General features: G+C 46.2%; 1 protein-coding gene across 2 annotated transcripts in view; it reads right to left on the bottom strand.

The window, feature by feature from the left end:
- Positions 1–21528, bottom strand: part of Caper (RNA-binding protein 39-like protein Caper) — a 69892-nt gene that overhangs the window by 5736 nt on the left and 42628 nt on the right. For both annotated transcript variants that reach the window (XM_089580123.1, XM_089580124.1), the window contains one exon: positions 1303–1786. In XM_089580123.1, coding sequence (XP_089436249.1) covers positions 1303–1786 — 484 coding nt within the window. The remainder of the gene's footprint in view (positions 1–1302; positions 1787–21528) is intronic.

Below are 21528 nucleotides of genomic sequence, written 5' to 3'. Positions count from 1 at the left end.
GTGAAGTGGCTGGGAAAAGCTGTACTTTAAACACGAGCCTAACTGTTAAGTGAAGAAAACGATGGTTCAGGTTTGGTTTATAGGGTTTAATGTCCCAAAGCGACTCAGGCTATGAGAGATGCCGTAGTGAAGGGCTCCGGAAATTTCGACCACCTGGGGTTCTTTAATGTGCACCGATATCGCACAATACACGGGCCTCTAGAATTATGCCTCCATCGAAATTCGACCGCCGCGGCCAGGATCGAACCCGTGTCTTCCAAGAAAAAAAAACAAACAGCATCATCCTGTCACTTCACATCAGAGAAAATTTTTTTTTCCTTTTTGTTGTCAGACCAAGAAATTCTGGTGAATCTTTCCCATAATAGGAAGATGGTTGCAACTTTGTCCTAGGCTGTAAAATACTGCTAGACAAATTTACAACACGACACACCACTGTGCCACACACTGGTGAGAACGTTTCCTTTTACTACTTTTCGAAGAACACTGCACTACCCCCCTCCCCCTCCAATTATCACTATTTCTACGTTTGCACTCTGCTCTTGTAGAGGCACTGGCTTCCTGTTAAAAAATAAAATGTCAATTCCTTCCCACATTTGTGACTTCACAGAACTCCATGTGTTGGTTATTGACCATAAAAAAATTTCATGCCCTTGCCTTTTTACCCTCATAGCGAAACAAATGAAAGTGATAGCTGAGGCTTCCGAGTAAATGAACATGCATTAGCATCTGTCACCTCAATTTGCTCTTATGTGAACAAGTGCTATAATTTGCTCAGCAAACGATTTTCCAACAACTACCCAAGCAGAGCAGCATCTGAGATAACTTGGCTGTACTTGGCAAAACAAGCCTCTCCCCTTCTTCTAAACTTCCTCATAACCTGCAAGGCACATTACCTTGTCCCTCTACAACTTGCCAAAATGAAGCACATATTCCAAATCCTTCAAGAGCGCCTCCAAGCCAAAACAGAAGGAAAAGTTTGTAGTCCTGGGGCAGTACAGCCATGGCAACCATATCAAAGCATGTGACGAGGAAAAGACACACAGCAGCACAATAATACACAGAGAGAAAAGGATGAGCCTGATGTGCGCGTTAAAGACAGGCTGCATTTTGGTTCACCATGTGGGAGACTGTTAAAGATGGACAATGCTTTTAGAAAACACACACGAGCAGGTGATGGCGGTGGACTGCTCTAAGGCGGCACAGCGTGTTGCGTGGTCATTTGCACTCACGGAATTTAGCCTCATCAGACACTATCAACTAAGATGTATGAAGAGCACTAAAAGAATGTGAAAAAACACTCACCTTCTGCTAGCTTGGCCATTAACTGCAGACGTCCAGTGGCACCGAGGTCAATGCCGCTACGGTCCAGCTCCTCACTGTCCAAGAAGCTGGGTGCCTGGGACACGTCAGTGCGCTCCGTCACATGACCCACCTTCATGGGTCTCCCTGCCAATTCAAAACCATTCAACTGCTCCAATGCCTTCTTAGCATCTTCAGAGTCATGGAATGTGATAAAACCATAGCCCTTAGAGCGGTTAGTCTCCATGTCCTTGATGAGTTCTATCTTATCGATTTTGCCAAATGGCTCAAAGATGCCCTTCAGCATATCTTCAGTGATGTTGAAATGCAATGAGCCAACGTAAAGCCGCATAGGTCCCACATTTCCTCGCTGCAAGGTGCTGCTGCTTGTGCTGGCATTCTGAGCAGCAGCACGGTTCCTCTCTGCTTGCGTTGGCTGGACCACTATGGGGATTCCAAACAGCTTTTGTCCATTCAATCCCATGGCCTGCAATGAAAGACAAAAAATTTGTAAAGCCTAAAATATGAGCATCATCAATTAATAATGGCCGGTTCCTTACTGAAACAGCAAGCTACAAGAAATTGCAGTATGATTACAGGGGTGGAAGCAGGCTCCAGCTTTTTGGCGCAGGCACGGGAGCCGCAAAAGTCTTATTTTGGAGCAGCTTTGGAGCAGCAAAAGTCCCATTTTGGAGCAGATATGGAGCAATTTGTAGGCTATTTGGGAGTACTTTTGGAGCAGAGTGGCAACATTTAAATGCGACTGAGAGCAATTTTGTTTGCAACTCGCCAAAAACTGCACAAATATTGATCATCAATCCTACAGGCCAGAATTGTTTAAAAGGACTGCAATCGCGCTAAAGATATTTGCTAGAGTTCATAAAATAGACATGGGGCAGCTGCTACAAACAGTAGTTGCAGTAAATTAGCTGTCATCAATTTCAGTTCCGAAAAAAAAAGAAAACATCATATTGGCGACAGTTCGTCAAAACCGCCAAAAGAGTGCTGCAGAATCTCGAATATACTATGTCAGGACCAAAAAAAAAAGAATCAATACCCGCCAACCAGTGGATTTTAAAATTCGGAAAATTGTTGCAGCCAAACCAACAAGAAGGTACTCACATAATTTGTGGCCTCACTTAAATGCGCACCAAGAATTTAACACCCAAGCATATATGAAAAAAAAATGCACCAGCGTACACGCGGGTGCACCCAAGGCAGGCTGTGGAAGAACGCGTTGCTCTGTACAGCCGTGAAAGGTGCGAGTAGCGAGGGGACGCCGGCCGCGCCGCTGTGAAGATGTAACCCCATAACTGGCCAGACCAAAGCAACGCCAACTGCGTGCGAGGTGAGAGCACGACAGTACCTCGCACGATGGGTAGTAAGTCAGGTGTCCATTCCCTGGCAGCACCACGTGCAAGAAGCTCGTAATTCGTTTGTGAAATTAGCTCAGGTAAATAAAACTATATTCGCGCGCCGTTTACCCGCCGTTTACCCTGCCCGCGCTGGCGTTTGCTTTGCAGGTCAAGGTGTCCGGAATCATAAAAAACCGATTCGGTTTGGGGTTACTGGTTAGTAAGCCAGGCCTATGGCAAGGACACCGTTTTAAGTGCTGTTTATCTCCAGAGTGAAAGCCTTTAATGGCTCATGCTCACAGTGTCTGTGCTTGCGCTGGAATCGTGCCAACTGTGGCCTCTCCTCCAGGCTAGCGCCACAGCACAACCTCCTCCTCTAACGATTTCCTTTCCTCAAATTCATTTTGGCACAACCTCCTCAGTAATTTCCTTTCCTCAAATTCATTTTCTTCACTACGGGCCCTCTTTCTGTTCCTTCTTTCACTCCCACTTCCTCTGCAAACGGAAGAATCAAGACAGTTACTGCTTACTGCGGAATTTCCTTGCCTCAAATAGAATTTTCATTTTCTTCCCTATGGCCCCTCTCCGTCTTTTTTCTTTCACTCCCACTGCCTCCCTTCCTGTACAGCCATGGTGGTTGCTAGCAGCCGAAACAACCCAAAAGTGGGATTCAGGCGTGCACTGACCCTGGGAGCCAGTTATGAGCGCTTCCTTTCCTTAAAATGATCGGAGTGTAAAACAAACATCAACGCCAACGAACAAAGTGAACACAAACAGACAATGGCAAGGGCAATGAACAAAGTGAACACAAACAGACAATGGCAAGGGCAACGTTTCTGCCAAAGAGCTCCCTCTAAAACACTGCAACGCTTTCTTTCCTTAAAATGATCAGAGTGTAAAATGTCTACGAGCGCCAAAAGGCTCCATCTAAAACACTACAACGCTCTAAAACACTTGCTCTAAAACAGTGCAACGCTTCCTTTCCTTAAAATGATCAGAGTGTAAAATGTCAATGCCAATGAACACAATGAACACCAGCGACGGCGACGCTGCGAAACAGGCGCCAAAGAGCTCGCTCTAAAACATTGCAATCAAAATAGATACCGCAGTCACCAAAGACAAAAACCGCACACGCGGGAAGCCCGCCACGCGCCAAGCGGTTCGGGAAAGCGGCTGTGGGTTGACCACAAGGCTTTCGCCAAGCCCACTAGAATTTCCAGTGCATTCGGTAATTTTTTTCCGTCCTCCAAGAGTGAACCCAACTGTCGATGCCAATGCAGTTGCGTCCGTTTCGTAGCGAGCGCCCAGTGTTGCCCAGCTGACAATAAAACTCGGCTAAATTTGGCTCTGTATACTTGTAATGGGCGTAAATTGCCGTTTAGGCGCATCTTGGCGCAGGAGATTAAATTGGCGCAGCATGGCGCAATTGGCGCAGCACTTCCACCCCTGTGATTACCCAAAAAATGAGTGAGTAAAGAAAAGGTGAAAATTGAGGCATGCATGCATTCTGGTAGCTCAGGGAACTCAAGCGTTCCACGAAACACTGTTTGAGAACATCTGATATACCTGAAAGTAGAATGAATGTGCTGCAAGCACTGCACATCCTCAAGTACACTTCATGTTACAAAGTAGGTCCAACCATGCGTGCAGTGTATAAATACATATGAGTGTAGCAATTTGGACTTGCCAAAGTCCCAAGTCACACCAGCTATGCAAACAGCAGTACTATGGTCTTTGTGTCACCCCCGAACCCATGCATCTATCTACCGTATATTTAGAGGATGGAATTTTGGGTTTTAATTTTTCGGAAATTCCACGGACCTTTTTGGTGTTTATTTCAGAATGCAAGTTTCGCCACTGCGGTGGCTCAGTGGTTATGATGCTCAGCTGCTGACCGGAAAGACGCGAGTTGAATCCCAGCTGCTGCGGTCGAATTTCGATGGAGGCAAAATTCAAGAGGCCTGTGTATCGTGTGATGTCAGTACACGTTAAAGGGATGCTGAAAGGTTTCCCAGAAAAATTGAGTGGAGAGATGCACCTTACAGTTTTCCACCCTCGGAATTCGAATTTCTCGTCGAAATTAAGCAAAGGAAAGCGCAAACCTATTTTATTTTGGCGAGAAGTGCAGCAGCAGCCTCGGGCGAGCTCGCGCGCCTCTTTGCCGCCTGTGATTGGTTGGACGCCTCGTGACGTCAACAATGGCGCTGGCTCGGTCGGCTCGGCCGCCGCCGCTGCACATGAACCGCAGCGCTCGGCGGTTCGAGGTTGTTATTTTGCTTATACGATGATGGAACACATCGAAGATTACCCGGAGTATCTTGGCGCCATCCCCTACATGTTAGAACCGATTGCAAAGCGCAAACCTCTCCAAGAAAGAAACGATGCTGGCGCAAGCCGTGATTTTGACTCGAACGAAAGCGAAGTGGCAGCCTCTCCACGTGTTGGAAATGACTTTGGTAAGTATACTTTTCTTGCCAGACTACATTCAGAGATACAATGGATGAATTTTGAGCCGAGCAAATGCAGTATAGCACTGCCCGACGTAATTTTCCTAATACAATGTAAGCGGGATGCGATCGTCGGCATTTTTGTCTTGCCGCTTGTCAGTGCTGCCGCAAATCTGCTTGTAATCCACAAAGATCATTGGCATGCGCAAGAAGTTATCAGGCTCTTTTTGCACGTAAATTTTATGCTTGCACCACTACATAGTAGCTGCATGCCGGCTCGATTCATAACATATACAAGTTCGCAGCGCTTTGCGACAAAACTCGTCTAGGTGACAAACGTGCGCCTTCCGTTTTGCGTGCCAAGATGGGAGCTAGCAGTAAATTAAAATCCTTGTTTAGGCGAGTTGGTTCATGCTACAAGTCCTTGTAAGAATACTTTCATCCGTTTGCGCCGCCTTTATCGTGCTTGTTCTCAGATCTAGCGGCAAGGGATTTTTTCACTAACTATATGGACTCGTGCTGCAACCGAGCCGGACGAATCGCAAGGCTGGCTGTAGCACACTTGGCGCACAGTTATATAATATTATTATTAATGTATGAAGCCATGCGGCAGTCGGTGATTCTTTACGACTACATGCGTTATTAGAAATGTATTCCTGGCAGTTGAGTGATGTCATTGTAAACACTATTTCCAAAACAGGTGTTCCTCCGTCCGCTGCATTCCAGAGGGGAATGAAGAAGACTGCTTGTGCTGCCAAGAAATTAATGAAATTATCAGAAAACAGACGGTATTGCACCGGGTTTCAGTCGAGCTGACTATTGACAGGCCCCAGTGAATGCATTGTCGACAGGCTCTGGTTATAGTTCTAATCACGAAAATGGCCAGAGCATAGCACTGTTGCCTTTGACGGCTTGAAATCCCTTCGCTTCACAGCAGCGACTTACTTCACGGAGAGCTTCTTTTTTTGAGGGAAATAATGAAAGACCACATCGTCGCGGCCGCGGATGTTCGTGCAGCCGAGGGCTGCGCAGAACGCCGGCATGATGGCTCCACCGCTTCATTCGATGTTGCACACCTTTCTGTACCTCACCACAAACATAAAAACGCACAAACAAAGAAACACACAGCAGCTCGAAGCAGCTTATGATGGCACGCACGCAGAAACAAGCACGGCCGCGGAGGCTGTGAAGCGACGGATCACCAGTGTTTACGTCACCACTCCGCGGTTTCCGGTTTTGGCTCGCATCGTCAGGGTCATCAGCAGCGCTCGGAGGACCGCGGGGGGCGGAGCTCCCGCGTAATTTTAAACGGCGATTACGTCGCTCCTAAGTTATGAATCTGTTAAAAAATTTCACCCGCATGATTTATAAAGTTCCCACATCCGCACATGAGCATTTTAATGAATTCGAAAAACTCTTCAGCTTCCCTTTAAAGAACCCCAGGTGGTCGAAATTTCTAGAGCCCTTCACTATGGCGTCTCTCACTAGCCTGGTCGCTTTGGTACGTTAAACCCCATAAACTAAAACTAAACTAGGATGCAAGTTTCAGTTTTTATCAGTGAATATTATTTTTGACAAGTATTACTGATTTATTTTTTTTTTATTTTTTTGGTATTTAATGTGACAATCCTGTGTGGTCAAGTCACTTCTTATCTCGGTGCTTTTCAGAGCACGAACAGTTCGTGGTAGTACTTGGAGCTGTGCTTATAGAAGGAATTTGTATCGATATTTAAAAAGTAATCCAAGTTAAATGAGAAAGCCGACAAACAAATAGATGTTTACGTCAAAGATCAAGGCTGACATGTTATCGTTCGGTTATCGCGCTGGGATGAGCGATAGGGCGGAGCACCACATGGTCTGCGTGTTAATGAGATAGAACTGCCTCTCAATCATCACAGTAGCAATAACTTGATACTTTTTCGTGACACCCATGTGCACGGTTTTGCTACTATGCCCTACATGATATTGATAATCCTACTTAATCCACTAACTGCTCTCAGTGCGTGATAATAGTGAACAGTATTTAGCTAGCAGGTGGCAAAGTGGTGCATCCCGGTCTGCAAAGGTGCAATCTAGTGGAGCAATACCCAACACTGCACAACTCCATTGCTTACCCAACAATACCATTACTGCATTACGGCCCCGGCTTCCCTAATTACTGAATTTTCAACTCTGACAGAGTGTAACTTACTCAACAGCTAGATAGCTATGACTTCCATGCCAAGTATGATCTTATTAAGTTAAACTGAATTTCTAGAACAGAATACTTTTACCATTTTTTTTTTCGAATTAAACTGAAAAGTCCAACCCCTACGTATATTGCAGCGTATAAATTCACACCCCAACTCTCAGCACTTGCTGGAAAAAAAAGTTGACTCAAAATACAGTAGCAAACAGATTTATCGGATTCCAATAATTTGGACTAGCGCAATATTTCAGACTTCGCTGCAGAACCATCAGGCACCTCATAGAAATGTGTACATGTTCATGACTGGTATTTTGGACTCTGAGGAGATCAGGATTCCTGATTTTTCGGACTAAAATAGACTCCAGAAATGCTGTGAAGACCGTTTTTCGAGCGAAAGTCCATTTTTCAGTCCCAATACTGGTGCAAATGGGCATCACTGTCACAACCAACCGGTTCTTCGCCGCCATGAAAGGTGCCATCTTGGATTTAAGTCAAACAGACAGGCATGGAGAGGCTTGACTATTTGTTCTCCACTGTTGCTACTCATGATCAGGGCACGCTCTTCATTGCCATCAAAGTGACCCACAGAGAAAAGCGCGCGATCGCAGTGAAAATGGGACAGCTGCAGCGTCCGCCACGGTGAAGTGAACTAGAATACTGGGTAGTATGCTCACAGGCCTTGCTCATGTGATGCTGCTGATGTCACAAAGGGGCAGGGCCGCATGGTGGCACTGCATACATCTTCACAGTAGAGTACCTCGATGCGTGCATACTTCACTAGTAAACTAGCGACGCTTTCACAGGTGGCGCCTAGAATGCCAGGCTCCAAGTTATTGCAAATATTTTTGCAGTATTCTAATTGACATCACTAAAATCGCGGTGACACTTGAGTGGAGTTTTATTTTAGTTTCCACGCATTCAAGTCCCTCCTTCATAAAAGGTTTGCTACAGCGGCACGACAGCACCATACACTGCTTTACTCTTGCAGTGATGCTACTGGTAAAATCCAATTTGGAGCAATTTTTGGAGCACCAAAATTTCTAATCTGAAGCATTTTGGAACAGTAAAACATTGATTTAGAAGCACTCTGGAGCATGTAGTTTTTAGTTTCCAAATCTCTTAGGCTGGCAAACAATGCTGCAAAAGGTTTGAGTGGAATGCAAAGATGTGCTACCCCATTAAGTTTGTCAGTATTGGCACACAGTCGCACCTGAAATGTCTTCAAATCTGTTTTATGCAGTATAATTGAAGAGAGTCAACTCTGCGAAATATGGCATACACTTTTTAATCAGAGAGCACATACTCTGCATAACTCGCAGGCGAAGTAGCTAAAATGTGCTGATGTTGCGGCTCTCCACTTTTCTTCATACCTTAATAAATCTGCTCCACATTAAAAACACTCCCAATTATTTAATGTCAGTCACTTCTGTTAAGTTTTCTTTCCCAGTTGTGCTTTCCTCAGTCAAAAGCAATAAGACTCATCGCCTCCATATCCTTCTGAGCCAGGCCAGTCATGATCAGTCCTTCTCTGCTCACTGAAGCGTTGCACTAACCCTGCATGAGGTATAGACCTCCTTCACCCGCGACGTCACGAAGATGCGGTGGCGCTGATGTCAGTAGCGACTTTCGCGCAGTAGGCAAAACAGGTTCCGCCTGCTTGTGCCTACCGCAGCTGCCGCAGCTACCGGCGGCTGCATCATGCCTGCGCACTGCAGAAGCAGTATGTACTGACCAGCTGCGTCACCGTTGGATCCGCGTAGTAGCATAAAGCCGAAAATTAGATTAGCCTTAACAGGTTTCTCGCAAATAAATAACGCATTAAGAAATGGGCTGCGGTAGTAAAAGCGCGAAGTCTGGGTGTCGACCGGCACTGCCAGTCAACGTACTTCAAAGCAGGGAAATTGCCGCGCTCCTTCACCTGAACAACAGCAGGGAACGCTTAAAATTGCGCAAGGAAAAGAAAAAGCATCTATGTAGCTGCGCACGTATTTATCACCCTGAGCTGGTGTGCATGGGTGCTGGCAGGGTCACTCCCCACCAAGGAGTGCGTTATTTTGTTAATAGCACAGCATGTTTTAACGTGTGTAGAAGTTATATGAACGTGTAATGGTGCGTTTTACGGCATTTAATATATACTTGAAACTATTTATTATTATGACCGACATAATTATTGTATTCTAGTAGAAAGGAGTCTGGCAAGATTGTGACAGTCTTGCGCGGTCACGTTGGCATGCTTCGAACAGCGTAATTTAAGTGTGCTAAAAGCCATATGCTTTTCATTGCGTCATGCATGTGTCATAAGCTGCTTCATGAAGTAGTACATGATCGCGAAGCCTGTTTGGAAAGAAGCAACCGCAGGCGGGCTGCCAACAGAGGCACGTAGCGAGATTGACAGGGGATGAGGCAATGAAAAGTGTTTTCTTTATTGATGCATGAGATATGTAACCAAACTTGGTGCAAATATGAAATTGCTGTGCTAATTTCAGTACTGCGTTTTATTTTCAGCTATACCCGGTGCAGTTCTTCGGTAACTATAATTAACACTCTTGTAAAGTCACCCCGGGTCTTGAATTAATTAAGTAGAAATGGCGGAAATTTCTTATGCCAGCATGTTCCCAAAGCCCTATTCTCTATGATGGCTGTATTAATTCTTTTTATTTGGATTTTCAGTACTTATGCATGCATAGTCACATGAAAACTTTTCTTATAAAAATAACTGACATACTACTGCTAGTGTAGGAAAAAAATCGAGAGATTTATTGCACTCCTCAACGTCTCTGGAATCGTTCGAGACAAGTAGAATCATTCTATTTCCATTCGTTACAAATTTACGAAGGCGCGAGTGATGCCAATCGCAGAAAATGTGGTAGATCACAAAACAAACCTTTAAGTTTATTCCCTCGTTTATGGGTGTCTTCACTTTCACTTTGGTCAAAGAAATACGACACTGAAATCAGCGAAACCTGATTTCTCTTCTTCGTAGTGATGTTACCATTGTGGTGCTCCGTCGTCGGAAACCCGCAGAATTCGCAACGTGCCAGGACCATCAGAAACCTCATTACGTCACAATTTTTGATGACTACAGATCTAAAAACCGTAATTTTATGAATTTCTACTGAATATTTTGCTATAATTTTTCATCATCAAACGGAAGACCCACGGCTAGGAAAGAATAAAATTTTAGGAATCTAAACTTCTCATTAAATCAACCAGTTTAAGAAGGGGAGAATTCGGCCTGGCTGGTGACCGATCTGACGGCTAAAAACAGCGGTTACGCGAGACAGATGAGATCGGGACACGATCGACGCTGTCCCCACTTTTCGCACTGCGCGACACGTGTGTCAACAGATGGTGAGCGCACGTTGGCTCTGCCGAAAAAACGCCAGTGGTTCCCTCACCACTGTTACGAGGTAAAATCATTCTGGCTAGTGCAGAGTGTCAAAAACTTATTTTATTCAATGCCTAGGGTAGAAACCAACGGCAGAAATGCTTTCTAGCCATAATACAATACTGTGGCGAAATACGCCGTACATGGCCAACGCGAGCCTGTGTACTTCGAGGAATAGTAAGTTGAAAGCATCAACCATTGCTATGATTCTCAGAAACTCAAAACGAGCCTACAGGCCCTGAAAACCGGCGCTGCACCACCCCAACTCGACGCCACTCCCTAGCCTCTTGCCTACCACGAGCCCGTTAGCGACTGCAGCGCCACCTCGCTTGTTTGCAAACATGGAGGAGGTCTATAAGGCTTAATTTTTTAAAACAAATGACGGAGTGCCAGGGTCACCATGTTGCACAACTGGAACGAATGGCGAAGTGCAACTCCATGCACTGTGCTTTGGATAGATCTAATGGTTCGGTTTATGGGGGTTTAACATTCCCAAAGTGACATGAGGGACGCCGTAGTGGAGGGCTCCGGAAATTTCGACCATCTGGGGTTCTTTAACGTGCATTAACATCGCAGATAGATCTAATGTTCCCAGTTGCAATAAAGATGCAAACACCAGAAGCCTGCGCGCGAGAACGCGCTGCGTTCTCGCGCACTTACCACCTACCACTGCGAACCTACCACATTACCGTCAAAAATTTCCCGTGCACAACGTGAATGCGATGGGCGTTGCACGCATGTCACAGAAAGCAGCAAAAAATCCTCAAGTGAGCCCTGAATTGTCCTGCATCACACAAAAACACTCGCAATTTCTGCTGCAGCGGCGCAAAAAAGTGGCCGCCACGGTTCGAGTGGGCAGAGCGATGAGGTTTCAAGAAGTTAAAAATTTTTCGCCTCGCCACTCAGTAACTTGCATGTGAAACCGCCTTGAGGTGCGAATCTCGCGGGACAGATGCTGAGCTGTGCGATGCATGCTACTATGTCAACGCTTGTTGTGCTTCCCTACGCATCCACCCTCCCAGGCTCAAAGAGAGAAATACCTGTTCTATTTCATAGCCGGCAAACCAAGGTCTCATCGCACCTCGATCGAACCACTCGAAGTGATGCGATACTGTTCTGTGTTAGAGCGCATTAGTCAGTGCCACTAGATATTGCCCGAGCTGCATGCATCCCTCACAAATTTACTCAAATTGAGATGAACATTACATAGAAGAAAAACCTTGCTGCCAATACTGTGCAACTGCATGGCTCTCAGCCCAGTAATGTTATTGGCCGAAGTTACTTTGGAGCAGCTTTCGGAGCAGCCAAAAGTGCCTTTTGGTACAGAAAAGTGAGCGTTTGGTGCAGATATATACTCTAGATTCCAGTATATAAGTCCACTTTTTTAAAAGATGTTTTGACGGTGCAACTTATATACAGTGAAAACCACGCAACCACGCGCCACCTTTTGCCGCTCCTAGTAATTGTGTTTGAAAAGAAAATCAATGAGTAAAAAGATAAAAAGAATAGAGTTATTACAGTTTGACAGCAGCGTGATCCACTATTGTGATCCACTTCCGCAGGGACCCAACTATGCCTGCGCAGTGGCAAGTGTACGCTTATCAGGGCCATCTGCGCAGTGCGCAGATAGCTCACCGCGGATGCAGTTCACAGTAGTAGAATGCAGATTGCTTATCCTATGGCTAGTTTCACAATCTCGCAACAATCGAAATGAATGCGACTGCAGCATGAAGTGCTTCCGCTGCATCTTGTCCCGTCATATTGTCAAAAGTTTCGATTTCAGTATTGCATCCGTATGGCTCCTGCCGCCGCATCCTGTCCTGTCATACTGCCAAAAGTTTCGAGACAGTATTGTATCCGCATGGCTTCGCGTGTGTCGAGCATTCTTCTTACTCAACATGATGCTGCCTGCGAGATGAAGAAGCTTCAATGCAAAACCTAAGTTGGAAGAAGTTGAATATATGCTGGAGAACGGGAATAGCACAACGGGGAACCAGTTCGATGTGAGCGCAAAAAATTATCCCAGACTACTCGCCTCTTTTTGATAGGACAACAACGCACCCCAAAACTGTCGCCCACTGAGAACTTTGTGCTAGCGTGCAGTTTCCACATTTCGGCCGAGAAAAGACGTAGAGGTCAACACAGGTGCCGCTCATGAATGTTTGCGCCATGCGCATTTCCAGAGTGCCATCTACAACACAGGATGACCAAAGTAAATCCCTGCACCCTGAACGGCCATTCACTTCTCTGTTTTCATTACGCGGGGTGACACGGCGCCCGCCCAGCATGATGCCCGCCTGCATATTACACGCATGCACGCGCGCGCGCGCACACACACGCGCACACACACACACGCACACACACACACACACACACACACAATAAGCATCCCAGCTAACTTAAGCCAAGGGTTAAAGAATAAATTATTAGAGACAGGCGAGCGAAACCAGTTGGATATTGATGATAGCCATCTTGTGCACCACAGGAGTTTTTTTGTTTGGCAATTAATTGATTAATTGAGTTTAATTACCCAAATTACACAACACCAACTTCAGACAACAAATTGGATTTTCAAAGTTGTAGAGCACCTCCAGAAACCCTCATTCTGTCATTTACGATAAGGAAACCCCCACGTCTTTTTTTCCAAGCTCCAAAGAAAGCCTGCGAAATAATAATAATAAAAAAAATGAGACTAACGCATTCATGTGCCACGATCGTGCTGTTGTCAAGCATGGTTTGAGCAAACGAAATCAGCTGGAGCCTTGACTCGACGGCCCTGCAGCAGCGGCAAGCCAGTATGTTGACTATGGTTTCTTGTCCGCGTCAGCCAACTGGCATGCGTGACGGTGCAAGTTGCAGGAAGCGCACCGTACTTTGCAGTCGCGATAAAGACTACTAAGCCCAAAAGATAAAATTAAGAGGAACTTTATTTGGCAGTTATAAAGAAAAGATAGCGGCGGTTTATGGCTTGGCTGCGCGGCAATAAAAGCCGTGGCTAGTGGATGTCGTGAATACATATCGGTTTGTTACCAGTTATAACAAATGCTCGAATAGGTAGGTCACCTTGCGCAATGATACAGCTCTAGCATTTTGTTTCCACATGAGGTGTTGCAATTCTCACGACCGCCTCGGGCATATTCAAGCAGACTTCCCTTATTTTATCTTTCAGGTCTTGCAGTGTGGAAGTTGGTGCACTGTACACCTTTCCTTGATGTAACCCCACAACAAAATAGTCCAGAGGTGTTATATCAGGTGACCTGGCTGGCGAATTCATGGAAGCTAGTCGTCCTATCCAGGTCCGAGCCTTGTCAGTGCTGTGCGCGGGGGCACCATCGGGCTGAAAACACACAGCTGTGGCCCCGGTGAGTGGTAAATCCGAAAGGAAGTCAGCAACAGGTCCTTTGAGGATGTCATTGATGTAGCGCCCTGTTATCAGCGTCTGGTTGAAAAACACAGGCCCGAGCAAACCACTGTCGAAAATTCCGCACCAAACACTGAACGACCATTGGTACTGGTGCCACGTCCGTGGAACCCAATGGGGATTTGACTCGCTCCAGTAGTGAGCATTGAGTAGGTTTACCTGTCCACTTCGCAAAAAACTCGCCTCGTCACTCCATATCGCTTTGCTCAAACAAATCCGGGTAGTCTTGCATGTCTATCAGAATCCAATTAGTAAAATCAGTCCTGCTTTGGAAGTCCCGTGGCGCTATAGTTTGATGCAACTGCACATGGTACGGAAGCAGGCGTTTCTTACCCATTATCCACCAAACTGATGACTTGGAAACTCCGGATGCTTGCTTGGGGATCCAAAGCGAATAGTGATAAAATATTCGTCTCGACTTTCTCAACAAAAACAGGTGCTCTGTATCGTGTGGTCGTAAAACTGCCTGTCCGTCGCAGGGTCTGGAAGGTACGCAGGATTGTTATTGGACTTCGGTGCCATTGTTGCATAAGGTCTGTAGCGCCTTCAGTTCCCGTGAGGTGCTCCTAGAGCCAGAACCACGCCCGCTTTCTCTTCATTCGTAAACGGCATTCGTAATTCTCTTCGTTCGTAATCACTACACCAAACCTTCATCTCACATGCAACTGGCATCACAAAAGCACATGACAAACTTTGGCAGACCACTGCTTCCCGCATTCAAAACCCTCTTTAGGAAGCACAACTCTGTCGCCAACACCTTCTGACAAAAAAGTATGCGTTGTATTGCTCTTTTGCTTCTCAGTGACAAAGAAAATTCACCATCTCAGTATCTTGTCAGATTGGGACTATGTCATCATCTCAGAAATGCGGAGCGCTTGCTGCAACTTGCACCGTCGCGGGAAACCACGACCAACATATTGGCCTGCCGCTGCTGCCAGGCCGTCGAGTCAAGGCTGCAGCCGGTTTTGTTTGCTCAAACCACGGCCGAGAGCAGCACAACCATGGCGTGCAAATGCATTAGTCACGTGCATTTTTTGTATTTTGCGGGCTTTCTTTGGTGCTGGGAAAAAAAAGGACACATCTGAAGGTTTCCTTATTGTAAATGATGGAATGGGGGTTTTTCGACCGTGCTGTACAACTTTGCAAATCCGTTTTGTTGTCTGAAGTCAATAACTAAACTTAATTAATCTATTAATTAATTGCCAAACAAAAAACTGGCTGTGGTGTGCAAGACGGCTGCCACCAATATGCAACTGGTTTCACTTGCCTGCCTCTAATATTAATTTTATTTTTTAACCCTTGGCTCAAGTTAGCTGAGACACTTGGTGTATGTATGGTGTGTGTGTATTGTTACGCCAGTCGTACCAAGTCAGTTCCTGATGGCGTCCAACCAACCCCACATCCACCATGTTCGCATTTCGACTCCTTCGTCTTGAGAGCCACTTCCCGCTGATGGCCGTGTGTCATGCACAAACGCATTTCTAACTATCAGTACAGACGAGCGCTAAACGACATCACTGTACGCAAATGTGTCCACCTTGATTTCAATCAGTGATGCCTGCAAATAAAGTGGTTTATTAGCCATCAGCATGTTTTATTACAAGCGGTAGCATCGTCCAGACTTTCAGCATGATCTCGGAGGCGCGCGCAACAGTGCAGACAGTAGACGCAGGCTCCTGTTCTTGCTTTCACTTGCCGGTAATCCAATTTCCAGGCATGAAATGGATGAAGTGCAATTTACCGATCAGGTCTACTGCTACCTCTTGATGGTGAGCTAACTTGACCTGCCTCGCCACTTTATCTTTTCTTGTCCACTGGCTCATACTTTCTCAAATGCGCTCCTCTCTTGCCACTTTGGTCTATTCGCTTTGAGGTTTTATTTTGCAGACAGTGAAAAACGAGTATTTAGAATGAACAAACAAAAATGCAAAAATATAAAACTCAGAGAGGAAAAAATACAATGCCGGATATTAACTGCAGCTTGGGTAACGACGAAGTATTACTTTGTGTGCATTACAGCTGCCTCGCAGCAACAATTACAATGACCGGCCACGATAATTATCATAGTCGTTCAGTTAAAACCAAAAGAAGCTATAATGGCACCGAGTCCTCACCTGAAAGAAGCCTCTCTGAAAATGCTGCGAACACATGACCGTCGCCGCCGCTGCGACCTGCTTGCCAATCGGCATTTTCTGCACTCAAAGCTGCCTTCTTTTTGGACTGCTAACAGTGGTTAAACAATGAAATGATACCTCCCAGATTTTCCATCTCGTTTATTTAAGAAACGGCACGCAGTAGTTCTTCTGATCCTTCTTTTTGCCACAGCATTCCGGGGAAGACCTCCAAAAGCAGCACCAGCCGCACACAGTGTTACACAAAAAGCTCTCAGTTTTTGTCCCCAGTCCACAAATAAGCACTTTGATAGCAAGCGATATTTAGTTGACCTTGTTCTCCCTGCCAACAGTAACTATTGCACTTCATCCATTGTTCAATCCTAAGCATGACTTTCACAACAGTGTCCTCACCAATGAGAGTGCCAACAAACGTGGTTTTCTTGGGTTTACTTTAAGGAATAACCCCCTAACGAATACACTTTTTTCTTTAAAAAATTGTACCAAAATGGTCACAATTAGTACCCATGCTGCCATCTGTTGGCAAACCAAAAAAAAAAAAGTTTTCATGAGCCCCACTTGCCTTAAACAGGACACACAGTGCCAGAAAACACGCAACAAGCTGGACTCGTCAGGAGCCAGAAATGACAAAAATGATGAGCCTGGCTTGTCCAAGTCAGCTGAAGGGCCAAGAGCAATGCCGGTTTCATCTAGACAGCACAGGTGTGCATGATCAATCTGTGGAAACGCCTGTTACGCTGTCTGCACTGCATTCAATCCGCTTAACCGCAGACTCCAGGATGCTTGAAAATGAGGCTGCAGGTTTTTGCTCAAGGCCAGTGTGTGCGGTGACTCTGTGTGCCTCTGCGTGAGCATAGATACTAGCACTGCACCCAATCAGTGTCCTCCATTGGTCAAGAAAATGTCTTCTGTAGAACAGGTGCATTTTGAACTCATCTGCCATTCTGTACATGTACCACATCATGTCTTGCCAAGCAGTAAGCCAGTGCTTCATGTGTGCCATCTGATCCGATTTTCCTACCTGGCAGCAGCTAGGTGACTGCAGCTAGCGACAGTGGCAAGCAGGACCGGCTCCCTATGATCCCATTAGCTATGTGTGACCTGTTTACATGCAATGCTAAAATCGACTGTCTTCTCGACCCTCATCTCGCGGATAAGTGAGATGCACTCTCCTAGTGCATAGTCCTCAGTCACACGAACGTTATAAGTCTGGAATTTAATCAGCTACGTTACTGCTGCACTTCTGATACCACAGCTCCGAACGACATCTAATGTTCCAGGAAGCCTCTAATACCAAGTACCACAGGCAAATCTCGAAAAGCCCTAGTTTAGCACATGGAAGTACAAATACTTTTGGGTCACGGTGGGATTTACACACCTGGAGTGCAATAGAATTTACTTCCTTTTGGTGGTGCGTAAGTAAAGTTTAAATCTGAGTGCCTTGCTGCTGGTAAGCCCCCCTCAAAAGGTGTACCTTCCTGCCTTCCGCACTCAAGCAAAGTAGTCCGGCCGACTAGCCTGATAAGCAGCCAACCGAACTGCTGACGGCCCTATCATTTTGTGTTCTGGAGATATGCTCGCTATGCAGGTTACTGGGTGTGAGTGAGCATTCAGTGTGTGTGAGCCAGGTAAACATGGTGCAGTTCAAATTTTCTTTGGGGGAGCAGACCAGTGATGTGATTGGTCAAAGTCACTTTAGAGCAGCTTTTGGAGCAGCCAAAAGTGCCTTCTGGCAAAGAAAAGTGAGTGTTTGGAGCAGATACATACCATAATTTCCAGTGTATTAGTCGCATTTTTTTCAGCATTCTTTTGCCGTTCCCATTAACTACATTTGAAAAGAATATCGACGTGTTATTAGAATCGAGTTATTAGAATTTTAGCACAGCATGATCCGCTACTAATAGCACTCAGCTGTGCACTCCTCGGGCTCGTCTACAAGTGTGCAGATAGCTCCTTGTGGATGCGGTTCACTGTAGTGGAATGTGGGTCATGCTACGCTAAAGCTGCATTTTTCAAATGTTAATTTACTGGCAGAGTCGCATAATCTTGTAACAGTCGGACTGAATGCGGCAGCGTTCACGAAGCGTGTGCCGCAGCCACATCCAGTCCAATCATATTTTGAAGGTTTCAATTTCAGCATCGCAACCATATGGCTACATGCGTTATGCGTTGTTCTTGCTAAACATGACACTGCCTGCGACGAGAAGTAGCTATGATGCAAAACTGAAGCTGTGTGCCATTGAATATGTGCCGGATAACAGAATCCGGGCAGCAGGGAGACAGTCAGACATGAGTGAAAAAACTACCTGGGACTTACACAAACCTGCAAGAGTGCTCCAGTTGATGAAGCTGACAAAAAAGGCAGGCCGCAGGAACAAGGCATGCTTGTTAGTGGTCGAGAATTGTCTGTGCACGGCAACTGGTGCATGCGTAATTTCGTCACAGTCTCCGATGAAGAGATTCAGCGCACTTTTATAGCGCTTCCCGAATGAACAGGGTCCATATTCCTAGTTTGTGTCATAATAAAAGCCGTATAAACTGCTGCACTGGCCACATCTGATTGGTCGAAACGCTGGAAACGGATGTCGGTTCCCTAGCGACTGTGAGCAGTGGCAGGATGTCACTGTGTTGCGGTTGCTGCAGCGAAATGTCCAGCGGTACTACAGTCGAACCCGGATATATCGAATTCGAAGGTGATCGGAAAATAGTTCGATATAGCGAAAATTCGATATACAGATATAGGCTAAAACTGCACTCCCGATCATAACAAATTGTGGCTTACCGTTTGGAACAGCCGCGAATCACATAGTATGGGCACGCAATGTGAAAGCGCTTTATTTCGGGCTGCTTTTTCCTCTGGGAAACAAAGTTCAAAACACTGGTCTCGATCTTCTCGAGACTGTCCAGGCGCAAGAGCCCAGTGCCTTCGATTTCGCCCTCAACAGCGCCGAATCAGGCTGAACGCTGACGCCAGTTCAGTGGCTGTGCACAGACGCGTTTCTTCGACAACACAGTTGCCCTCGTCGTCGATGGAATCGGTGTCTTGAACGCCAGCTATTCCGGCCACAATGTCCTCATCAGCGAGGCCGGCTACCGCTTGAACTTCGTTGTCAGCGTTAATAAAGTCCTCAACAGTCGCTTCGGAAAGAATGGCGCCGGGAAAATTGGACAAGTCGCGAAATGCGTCGTCCAAGCACTCATGGTCATCTAAATCTTCCGGACATTCATATCCGGCCACTTCAAGGCCTGCCTTGCCAAAACAGTTGTCTACTGTGGCCTGCTTCACGTCGCGCGTTGAAACACAGGCACACACAAGAAAAACGCGCGAGGCACAGATGGAACGGTCCGAGCGAAGCCTATGCGAGCCGCAGTCAACGCGGCTGCGAAGGAACGACAGAGGGAAAAGAAAGAGCAGGGAGAAAGATTGGCGCTCTGGGCTTTTTCTTTTTTTTTCTGAGCTCTCTTTTCTACCCAGACCCACGAGCGACCGTTTTTCTCTCTCTTCCTTTCCCCAGGAAGCGTGGCTTGGAAACGTCGCCGCGCGTCTCCATGCCGCGCGCTCTCTTCGCTGAGCTCCAATGACCTTGACCAAGCACACGCCGGCGTTACGGTACGGGAGGAGAGAGAAAGCTCGCGCCGGTGGGGCGAAAAAATGGGGGGGAAGGGCCCTGCGCCTGCTGACTGACTGCGGAAATGTTCTCCGCTGAGGCGGCTGAGGACCAGACAGGTATGTCTTTGGGGAAAGCGCACCTTCCAGGGGCGCGGCGCGGCATTCGATATATCCAATGTCCGGCGAAAATGGAATTCGATACACAACGCAACTGTCCTATACTTTTACACAGTATTTTCAAGGGGGTAAGCTGTGTGTTAGATATAGCCAATAATTCGAAATATGCGGGTTCGACTGTATTGCTCTTTGATGAGAAATGGAACGAGACCAACATGAGAGAAGAAAAATTCAGCCACAAGTTTAGTTTCGCATCGGACTGCACTGCAAAAGGGTAACGGAAAGCTGTCTTGTTTATGCAGTGGGCTCTAAGAAATAGAAACAATAGTTCAGATACTCTTATCTGCATCGTAAAGGCCGGAGGTGTATTTAAAGAAGAAAATATTGTACGTAACTACACATGGCTTTGCAGTGACAGAAGGCGGGCCCTACAGCCGTCGATCGCCAATGGTAAATAAAAGGCAGCTAGCTTGTTCATGGAACACGGCGTTTTACATTTATCTTGAGAGTAAAAGGGAATGGAGAGGAAAACTTGTGGCATGCACTCACTCGCTGAACAATGCGCGCTCTGTGCCATGCTGAAACCTCAAGATGCTGTGATGACTTGCCATCTACATCGCTGAACGTAAGTAGCTGCTGTGATCGGATGATTGTGCAGATGGTAATTTACATTATTCATTCCTTTTAGGTTTTTAGGTTTAGGCTGTTAGGTTTTTAAAGGGATACTGAGCCAACTTTTGGAGCTGCTCTTTTACACGTAAACAAGAGCTTGATTGCTAAAATTGATAAACGCGACAAGCATTTTAGCGAAAAAGGCGGATAACACATTTTTTTTCGCGATTTATTGCCATATCGTTGCACCTAGTGGCCGCCTGTGGAAGCTGCAACTAGACGTCATTACACCCACCGTTCCCGCAGAAGCCTGATTGCCATCGCGCCGGCCGCTCGTCGTCTGTCTGTCGTCTGCTCATGGCGTACACAGATATGTCAAGATGTTAATCGATGCTGTCTACATACCATAACACTATGCACGCTTACATACGCTAAATGCAGCTATTTTTTCCGGACCTTACAACATTTATATCATTCTCACTTTTAAAACAGAAGCCCAACAATGTTCAGACTAGGGTTGCCATCTGGTGGTTAGGAGGGGAACCATTGTTGTCAACAAACTGACGCTCCTCTTAGCCAAAAGGGGCAGAATCGTCCCTAAAATAAAAAATAAAGCAAATTTATTACTTGTACGTTTTCTTATGAGCGACAGGAGACGAAGTGAAACACCGGTGGCCCACTTATGGCCATTGAACGTGCTGAAGAAGGCAGTAACGACGACGAAACCAGCCCAAAGCGAGGCTGCATGCATCGAAGGGCGTCGCCATATCTGTCGCCTAAGAAGGTGCGATAACGTCACGCTCTTCACCTCGCGCCGGCCGGGAGGGCTTGGCGCGCGCTCATGAAACATCGAAAATAAAACCATCCGCTGAAAAATATGAGCAGTGATGACTAGATTTCGTTGTAATCACATTCTGAGCATCTATTTTCAGCGTTTTTGTTCAAATTTAAGATTCTGC

The sequence above is a fragment of the Amblyomma mixtum genome, chromosome 3 (assembly GCF_055824585.1).
Source record: "Amblyomma mixtum isolate Tamu chromosome 3, ASM5582458v1, whole genome shotgun sequence".
NCBI lineage: Eukaryota > Metazoa > Arthropoda > Arachnida > Ixodida > Ixodidae > Amblyomma > Amblyomma mixtum.
Note: the sequence above shows the minus strand (reverse complement) of the source record. Positions and strands in the feature narration are given on the sequence as shown.